This window comes from Silene latifolia, chromosome 9, assembly GCF_048544455.1.
Source record: "Silene latifolia isolate original U9 population chromosome 9, ASM4854445v1, whole genome shotgun sequence".
Taxonomy (NCBI): domain Eukaryota; kingdom Viridiplantae; phylum Streptophyta; class Magnoliopsida; order Caryophyllales; family Caryophyllaceae; genus Silene; species Silene latifolia.
In genome coordinates, this window is record NC_133534.1 from 189,150,713 (window position 1) to 189,160,759 (window position 10,047).

Consider the following 10,047-nt stretch of genomic DNA (forward strand, 5'->3'; position numbering starts at 1 on the left):
AGTAAAAAAAAAAAAAAAAAAAAAAAAAAAAAAAAAAAGGAACATACCAGACATTATGACTTCCTCCTCCTCCTCTCCGTCAACAGGAAGTGTTCCACTGGAAGAAGAACCAAGCAAACGGTTGAAAGATCTCTGGTTAGGAGCCAGACCAAAGAGCTTAACCAACGAAGCAGTCTCGTAAGGCGAGGGAATAAGGCGATTCAGACCTGCACAAAAAAGCAAGTAAAGAAAGTAAGCGAACAAAGGTAAGCAATGAAGCAAAAACAGCAGGTACCTGCAGTAGATCTCCATTCAGAGAACACATAATCAACTGGAGAGGAGAGAGAACTAATCTCCACAAAAATAAAACGGTGGAACCAGTCAGCATCGTTGGGTTTAGGAGGAAAGACTATGCAATGCTCTTCATTCTCTCGAACACGCAGGGTCACTTGACCGTGCCCCAGGGACCTCACCGTGAAAAGGTGACTCAAATCCCCAAGATTAATTCCGGAATCATGCAAGTCATTCATAACGCAAAGAGGAATTAGAGTGCGCCAGGCATAGGGGGCAACTTGACACATGGTAAGGTTATTAAAACGGAGAAAGTCTTGAATTAATTTTGGGAAAGGAAATCTTAAACCCAAAGAGAAGGGGTAGTAATATAAACAAGTCCAACCGGGTCTTTGAAAATCAGCTCTGTGACCCGGCAGGGGGACATGCACCACCACATCATCGGAGAAACCGAACCACTCCCTGATAAGGGCAAGGTCGGTCGCTTCAAATTCAGAATCGCAAGAGTGCGTTGGAGTAAGAATGGAAGTGGAGGGGAATAGGTTATTTGGATCGGGATTAGAACCGGAGGCAGAGAAACTAGAAGATCGAGTGCTTTTTCGAACCATTGCAAGAAATAGGGAAGGAAAGCAAAAAGGATACCTGATGGAAACGGACGGCTTGAAAGAAGAAGAGTGAAGAGAGACAAATTTTTTGGAAGTTGGAAAGTAAAGAGATGAGAAAGATTAGGGGATTTAAAAGAAAAGAGTTATGGGAAGTGGGAAAGGTGGACAGACGGTTGAGGAGAGTAAATAGGGCTCGGTAGTTGAGGAGTCAGGAAATCACAAAAGACGTGCATAATCATATCAACAAATTTCGACGGCTCTAGGATGCTAAAATTCCCGCCCAAGTATACTTGTACAGGAATTTGGGGGCAATTGTTGGGGGAAAAATTTACAATTTTTCTAGAGCAACACGTGGCAGGCATCGGTAGGTGGGAATGAAATCAAGAGGATAGGTGACGTGGCGAGAGCAGGACCACGGGATTAAAAACAAAGAAGCACACGTGGGAATGGAAAGAAACACAAAATAAAAAATGAGGAAATAGCAACAAATGAGGAAAGAGAAAGTCAAAGCCCATAATGACTCCTTAATTCACGGAGCCGTTACCACCTGCCAGGGAGAAAAATCCGGGAGGAGCCTGAAGGAGAAAACTTTAGAAGAGGCATCTATAAAGGGGAAGCCAAATGACACAAGAAGGGCATTCGGGATACAAAAAAGAGCTAAACAAAACTTGATAGTTACACATCAGTACACTAGTAATTGTTCCTTACTTGCTAAGATAATTTGATCATAGTGCAAATATTGGCGGGATTTCGACTCCTCCCGCGGTTGTTCCCACACCGGGGTTTCCGCGTCACCAAAAGCTCCTCGTGTCAATCTTTCTCTCATTGTTTTCACTTAGTTTTGCACCATAATTTTCTATTTCGTTCGCAGCCATAGTTGATCACTTTGACCCATTGACTTAACATCTAATCGGTAAATTTTTACCAAAACAACAAATAAGACGCTTTGGTAGTGAATTGGAGGGAATACGTGTTACGTAACTTTATTTTTTCCAAAGGAAATGGGTCGTGGAATGAAGCATGTGGCATTAAGTTACGGGTAGGCTACTTTAACAAAGGCAGTTCACCTGCAAACACGTGTCCTTCTCAGAGTCCAACAGACTATAAATATAAATAGAAGGCGGTTCAGGGGAGGAAAAGAAAAAGCAGTAAGAAAAGGTGTGTTGTACAGACGAAGATGGAAGTTGGAAGAAAAGTTGTGCGCATTTTAATCTTACTAGAAGCGACATTGCTTTGTTTACTGCTATTTCTACCTGTACTTCCACATTCTCTTTCCGCTCGGTTAATCGCCGACGAACCTTTCGATGTTCGCAAATTTCTCTCCACTGTTTCCAGGTTTCTTTTCTTTTTACATTTACATTTACTACGGATTCTAACTAATTTTATAACCCTAATTGAAATTGAAATTGCATGTAGATACGGTGCCGTCAAAGATATTGCCGATAATTCCTATGTTCCTGCCACCATTCCCGATGCTTGCGCTCCTATCCATCTTAATCTTGTGGTACTTTTTTATTTTCTCTTTACAATTGGATTAGTGGTGGGTGGACTGGTGGTCGAGGCCACTAATCTATACTCCCTTAAGGCGTGTATGATTGCTTTTGCCGGTTACAACTTACAATGTCGTTATTGCCGCTTCATTTCTGTAACCTTAAGGCATATAATGACAGGCAAGGCATGGAACAAGAGCGCCAACGAAGAAACGAATGAGGGAATTGGACAGACTGGAAACTTCAATGCAACTGCTTTTACAGACTGCAAAACAGCGCAAGTTGTCATTAGATAGAGTTCCTTCTTGGTTATTTGGGTGGACATCTCCTTGGAAGGGAAAACTCAAAGGAGGAGAATTGATTGTCAAGGGAGAAGAAGAACTCTATGATCTTGGTATCAGAATTCGAGATAAGTTCCCTAGTCTCTTCAGTCACGATTACCACCCCGATGTATATGCTATAAAAGCCACTCAGGTTCCTAGAGCATCTGCCAGTGCTGTGTCATTTGCAATGGGACTGTTTGGCGGAAGAGGAACACTTGGTCCTGGAAAACATCGTGCTTTTGCTGTTACTACTGAAACACGTGCAAGTGATCTATTGCTCAGATTCTTTGATACATGCCAAAATTATAAGGTTGCTGTTCTCTCTGTTGGCTGGTCATTACCAGTATTTACAAGTTTCCCATTTGAAGTGCAAGCAGTCAGCTAGTCACTGCTTTGTGCTTTGCATTTTTCTTTCTGAAAACATGGTTTTCACTATTTGAATCACGAAAAAAATGATATCATCAGTATATAAATTACGATTACTCGAATTTAGCTTTTTTTACTTGTCCAGATTGAAGACTGACAGAGACTGTTTTCCTTTTCCCAACATTTCCTTAAAGAAGACAGACATTTTTTTTGAAAAGAACAAATTATATATCTGGTTCTGTGTGGTTATTCCTTTTCGCTGGTTCTAATTTGAATCTGTTGGCCGTCAAGTTTGTATTGTCTCTGCCAGTATCTCATGTCCAAGTATGTCGCTATATAATAATGCATCTTGGATTATCTTAACTAGCCTTGTATAAAGTATTGCTTGGTATTTGATACGGAGTAATTTTTTGCGTGTTTTAATTACATCATCTACGTCCAATTGTAGAACTACAGGGAGAATGAGGAGCCTGCAGTCGAGAAGCTAAAGGAGCCTGTTTTTGATGAAATTACACATGCCATCTCTGGACGCTATGGACTGAATTTCAGCAGACAAGATATTTCTTCCCTCTGGTTTTTGTGCAAGCAGGTTTTTTGTTCGCCCAAGTCATAATTTTTATGGACAAGTTACATTGTAATTGCTTGGCTTCGACTGTTTAGTGACAATATTTGCAATGCAGGAAGCCTCCTTACTGGATATAACTAATCAGGCTTGTGGTCTTTTTCTTCCAACTGAGGTGTGAATTATTAGTTCAGACTTCTGTCATTGACTCATTGTTAATCTTTTATGTTTGACTGTTTAGTTCACTCTTATTTCCATGTATGCACTGGGTTTATTTGGAACATAAACTATTATTTTCTGTACTTTGACCTGTTATATTTTATACTCCATATTTGTTAATTCTGATAAAGTTACCTTGGAGCCCTGGACACGGAGAGAGATGTGGAGTTTTATTGAGCTTTTATAATAGGTTTAATAGTTATTTACCATACTCTGATGTCTGTCTCTGTTATGTCAGTTAAGTGTTGCGATCTGTGTGGGGGAAGTGTCTGGACTTACTTTTTCTACTTCTCCTACTAACTATGATGCCTTTATAGATTGCTTTACTGGAGTGGACGGATGATCTGGAGGGATTTATACTGAAAGGATATGGAAAATCTGTGAACTATCGTATGGGACTACCTTTGTTAAAAGACGTAGTCGAGTCCATGGAAGTCGCTATCAAGGCTAATAAAGGTATCATGATATCCTGATTTTATTGTTTTGTTTGGCCTTTTGATTTTACTGTATCAGTTGGTTTTATTTATTTATTTATTGTCTGTTAGTCACGATCCTGTCTTATTTGCATCATGTGATGGCTATAACTCTTGATTCGTGAACTATTACCTGTTAAGTGAACATTTCTTGGAATCACTTGCACGCAGTCCTGTAGGGGTATAGAGTGCACGGAAGCAAATAAATTCAACTAAAGATTATAGAGAAATTAAAGAAGACGATAAAAATGACACGCGGAATTTTAGGTGGAAAACCCTTTTTAAATAGAGGTGAAAGCATTAAATGCACTCGCACACTATTTGCATTTTGGTGGAATGGAGACCACTGTCCAACAAGTTCTAATGCTTAACAAAGTCTTGGTAGGTACACAAAGGGAAGTATGGACGTTTGGTATATGACCTAGTTCCCTCTCATGTTGACAAATGTGGTACAAAGCTATCTTCTTTCAATCTCACATTCAATCTAGGGTGTACAAGAGATGGTAACAGTCTGTATATGGATCAGATTCAGTCGGATCCAGATACGTATCTGTGAGAGCCAAAGTGTATGATCGAATCTGTATCTATTAGCCTGTAATAATGGATCGTGAACAACAAATCCGATGGATTATCCCTGGGTCCTTCAAGCCTTCTTTAATACTATTAACTGTAAGCTATTGATATGCTCCGTTATTCATATGTTACGTTTATATCTAGCAACAAATTACCAAACACAAATACACAATACAAAACAGCTTACTATCGAAGTTATCGATGGCAATGGCCGACAAAAGTTCATGGCAAGAAGTGAATTCATGTCTTCCATTCATAGAATTCTTGTTGATCTTTTGTTAAATCTTGAAACACTTATTTGAAAACTTCCCAGTATTATATAGAACAGAATCAAATCGGATTCATTATCCTTTACCAGCCCTAGGTGTACCTAATTTCTAGGAACATCTAGGTGGTATTTATACTGAAACTAACTTATGAATGGAAAACAAATTTGTACACCAACAATAACCCGTTCTGAATTGCTTGAAGTTTTTGCTCATCACATTAAATTTGTTTCATAATTTTGCTCCTGTATGAGGATAAAATAGCCGAATTCTTGAAATTGGTTAATATTCACATTTTCTCTAATATTAAACTCCGTATTACCAAACTGCTAATTATCTGTCACTATGCTCAAGGCAATGACAGTCATCAACATAATATTAAGTCGTTCAAGTTTTTTCATTATCTTGTTCGAAAACTTGCGAGCTCTTCATACAGTCTTTACCTTTGCCTAAGTGAATCTTAAACCTTGTCAACTCGTACCTTCTCTGAGAAAAAGGGGAAGAGGGGCGGGGGGCATGGGTACCAGATTCCCTCCAATCCCAGAGAATCATAAACTGATTCCTATTGTATCCATATTTTGATGTGTTATGATTTTTGGTTTAAATATACATATTACATGGCCAAAAAGCTTATTGTGTATGTACATTACATATTCCTATTGGAGCTTAGTATGAATTAGGCAACCATGGTCAAGTGGACTTCATATTTATGCAAAGGATAGCAGAGGAAATTAGTGTTGTAAAAGAATATCATGTCTCCTTATTTTGTTATGAATCTGTGATCTTGTTGAGTTTGAAGCTTCAAATTACTAGGTTTGCTATGCATCGAAATTGTGTAGTTGGGGATCACCTCCTCCAAATGCTCACTGCAATTTCACATCTATCTTGCAGAAGATCTTCCAAATGGGAGTTATGAGAAGGCACGGCTTCGATTTGCTCATGCTGAGACTGTAGTTCCGTTCTCATGCTTACTTGGTCTATTCCTTCAAGGATCTGGTTAGAAATATAATATCTAGTATCTTTCGTTATTCTACCACTGTATAGATCTTAATTGGTGCTTTCATTTTAATGCATTGCAGAATACAATCTGATACAAAGGGAAGAGCCTTTAGAGCTCCCTCCAAGACCGCCCAAGAAAAGAAATTGGAGGGGAAGTGCTGTGGCCCCATTTGGTGGAAATAATATGCTTGTACTTTATAGCTGTCCGGCCCAAAAATCAAACAAGTATTTTGTGCACGTACTGCACAATGAGCATCCAGTACCTTTACCGGTTAGATTCAGCTGTTAACAATTTCACAACACATTGACTTGCAGGAAAAAAAGTTTAGAATTTAAGTGTATGAAGATGTTTATAAAAGCTAAGTTACTTCGACTCCTCACTTTTCGGACTGTACCCATGTCGACACGAGTCACACGACACAACATGGATATGGTATAGATTCCGTACCTGACACTTATTAGTCAGACACTTCTCCTAAGAGGACTAAACTAGTTAGGCTTGCGCCAGAAAAAGTAGAGGAATAGGGGTTTATTACTTTATAGGACATTTAGCTCTATATTTAATGATTTTAAGTCTTATTTGTATTTTTGAATTGAAAACGTGTCCCCGCACACGTTGCCATGTGTAGGACACTTGGACTTTTGTTTTTAATCCAAGAATGAGTTTTCATAAATTTTACCCATCTCGGATACTTTAACTGTGTTTGGGTAACATTGTCTCCAAATACTTAGCTGCCTGTGTTTAACGTACTTTTGACATCACTAAGCTTAGTTTTATGACATTATCATCCCCCCTTATTTGCCGTGTTATAACATTTCATACTTCTAACCTTTTTTTTTACAGGGATGTGGTAATTCAGACTTCTGCCCATTTGAAGTTTTCAAGGTATTCATTGGTATGAATTGTGCGACGAAAAAATCTCTTATCTTACCTCTGTTATTAAGTTGCTTTCTTGTTTCCTAGGAAAAAATACTTGAGCCTCATTTGAAGGTTGATTATCACGACATCTGCACGGTGAAGGAACTACATGAGAAACCTCCTGTTCAAAAGCCTGCACCCAGTAAGTTATCATCGTTGTTTGGTTGGCTGTTCTCTTCACCGAGTCACGAGACCAAAATGGAATTATAGTGTGGCACTGTGGCCCACTGTACTAAACCGCCTTTCATTCTGAGCATTGGCCATTCAAAATTTCAGTCAGATCCAGATAGCAGAGTTCTTTTTTAAGCAACCACTCTGCTGGATTTTTATCTGAAGTCCTTTCAGCTCCGGAATTTCACTGCCTTGCCTGAAGAGAGGAGTATTGAGCATAAAATATTAAGCTTCACTCATGGTCCTCATGGATAGTGTTATATCTCAGGTACTTGGGAAATGAACACTAAATTCTACACTGGCAGAGGTACTTGATTTATTTAGTGCATCTCAGAAAATTCCCGTGTCTTTTCCCCGGGTAGTTTTCTTTTCCATGTAGTAGCAGCAGCAAGTAGGAGTTTTCAATTTCCTGTGAAGTTTTTCGTTTTCCTTACGGGTGGAGAATTACAATTGACAGTTTGACACATTTTGTTGGATAGATCAAATGTGATCGATCAAACATGTATTGGTCTCTTGAAAGTGAAGAGCAGTTAATTTCTTGTATAATGATCTCAGACTTCATTTACCGAGGTGAGAATTGTATCGTGTAAAAGGTTCTAGGGTTTTCCGATTTGCTAATGTAAGAGGTCATATTCATAAACTCCATGGTTACAAGGAGTTACGCTCTATAAGTCGGCTTCATTCTTGGCGAAAATTAGATTTTAGATTAGGTGATGACACGAAATTCAGCTTCCATGCCACGAAGGCTTGTAGAGGAGTATACTTTTCTATTAGATTAGCTTTAATGTTGGGGCTAAACACGCGGCGCTGGTTGAACAGTCTGATGCTCTCATTCTACAGTCCAACCGAGTCCCAATTCCCAGCAGCTTGCCAAGTGATTGTTTTTATCTTTTGGTTCACATAAAAATTGAGTTCACGTGCTTGCTAATTTTTAAGGGTTTATGCTCATTTATGGACATAATTTCTCAATTATGGACACAAATCCATTATAGCCTTATCATTTCTATACCCTTGTCTTCCATCTTATTTCAATCTAATAATCTCTCAATTCCTCACACCAATCAACCACCGCTGGATAACACCCCCTCCCCCGAACGAACACCAGTGCGTAATTTGCATAAATGATACTTCTTGAGAATGATATGGTTCCGATTTGCAAAGCCACGGACGTGAAGTGCCGTGTGATTTATACTGCAATTTTTGCAGTTTTCCATTTGGCTGATGTATAGCACATATCCTTGTAAAGCGTATGAGAACGCAAGATCTAACTTGAGAATCATATAGTAGTACTCGTGATTTCATCTCCCCAATTTGATACTAATTTCTTTAACAATTAGTCTTGCTGAAGACGGGTCGGAGCAAGTGACGGATAATGCCACTCACAAAACGGATAGGGGGACAAGGTGGGGATACCCTCATGTGCTTCTCTCTCTCCTCTATTTGGGTCATTTGTGAGAAGAAACGGTATTCCGTATTCGTCACTCCAAAGTGACGGATACGAGCCGTCACAAATGAGATTTTGGGTTTCTTTAAACCCTTATTTAAATTAATTTAATCTTTCTACTTTGATATTATTGCAGCATAGTTAATTAAAAAAATGGTGCTGATTTTCGCATTACACATTCTACTCATCTCAGTACACAGTTGACATTTTTATTTTTATCCCTTTTATTTTCCCTCTCTAATTTCTATCTAATGTATTCTCTCTAATTTTAATCATCCATTTCCCTTTAATTTCACATATCCTATTTGTCGAGGTTTGTACTGGTGGGTTAAGGCGTGGGATCCCATTGGGTGTTAGGGTCGCCGGCAGTACTATATCAGTTTCGTAAAGTGGTACTGTGTACTGCATACTACATTAATTTATAGACATTGTGTTATTTGTGTGGTATGTTTTGCACTACACTTGTGTACTACATCAATCATTGAGTGCGTATTTGGGTTTTTTGGTTTGTACCAAGTTCGTTAATAAAATCAGGCACCTCTAGACGGCCTCCGTTGACCAATTATGTCCTCCTTCTTGCTGGCAAATGGCAATACTGACTATGTCGCCGACAACATCCAAGGACCCCAAGCCATCTCACATCAATTAACCCTAGTTCATTTTAACATAAATCCTAACTAAAAAGAATACAAAATTATAACAAAGAGTCAATTTAATTAGTCCTATGAATTAAATACATGTCTATGGTCGATTAATTATTCATAATTGAAGAATTTGATGGAGGTTGAAGATGGTTAATGATTCAATAATAGAGAGGAGGAAAGAAGAATTAGATTAGATGTTTTTTAGTCAAGGGTAGACAAATGGAAAGTTTACGGTAAAAAGTACTGTAATGAGTAAAAATTGTACTGCGAAAATAAATCGACACGAGAACTGGTGTTCATAATTGAGTAATTTTATGGTTTTGATTAATTGTGAGGAAGAGAATTAAAAGGAGTTTGTTTATTTTGTTTTTTGGGAGAAGGGTAAGGTATGAAAAATTATTATATGTCATTGGACTCCTCACGGAAAAACACTCCCACCCATATTATGAACAAGACAAATATATGTGAATGTGACACTCTCCTATCTACGACTCAAGAGAATGCACCCGCAATCTAATATGGTAGACATTCTAAATCAACAAAATAACGCTAATCATGATCAAATATGCGCAAGAAAAGAAGCCAAGAAGACAAAGAAGAAGGCTAGGGGAAATAGGTAAGAAGGTGGACAAATGTTTTTGGTCATGTGGAACTAATATCAAGCTAGCAACTAACCAAAAAGTGCAAGGATGCTCATTCCAAACCTTAACCCTTCCCAAACGA

The 10,047-nt window shown here is 38.5% G+C and overlaps 1 protein-coding gene across 3 annotated transcripts; it reads left to right on the plus strand.

The window, feature by feature from the left end:
* The first annotated feature begins 1,989 nt into the window (after positions 1-1,989).
* LOC141600322 (uncharacterized) lies at positions 1,990-7,801 on the plus strand. Of its 3 annotated transcripts, XM_074420537.1 has the most exons (11): positions 1,991-2,210; positions 2,292-2,379; positions 2,546-2,998; positions 3,503-3,643; positions 3,735-3,791; positions 4,153-4,291; positions 6,039-6,143; positions 6,227-6,417; positions 6,991-7,032; positions 7,111-7,207; positions 7,342-7,801. In XM_074420537.1, exons 1-11 carry the CDS (start codon positions 2,053-2,055, stop codon positions 7,353-7,355), a joined length of 1,485 nt encoding a protein of 494 aa, XP_074276638.1. In that variant the 5' UTR covers positions 1,991-2,052; the 3' UTR covers positions 7,356-7,801. The 3 variants fall into 3 exon arrangements, with proteins under 3 accessions (XP_074276637.1, XP_074276638.1, XP_074276635.1); XM_074420536.1 differs by having other exon boundaries at positions 1,990-2,210; positions 6,042-6,143; positions 7,111-7,419; XM_074420534.1 differs by having other exon boundaries at positions 7,111-7,419.
* The last annotated feature ends 2,246 nt before the right edge of the window (positions 7,802-10,047 follow it).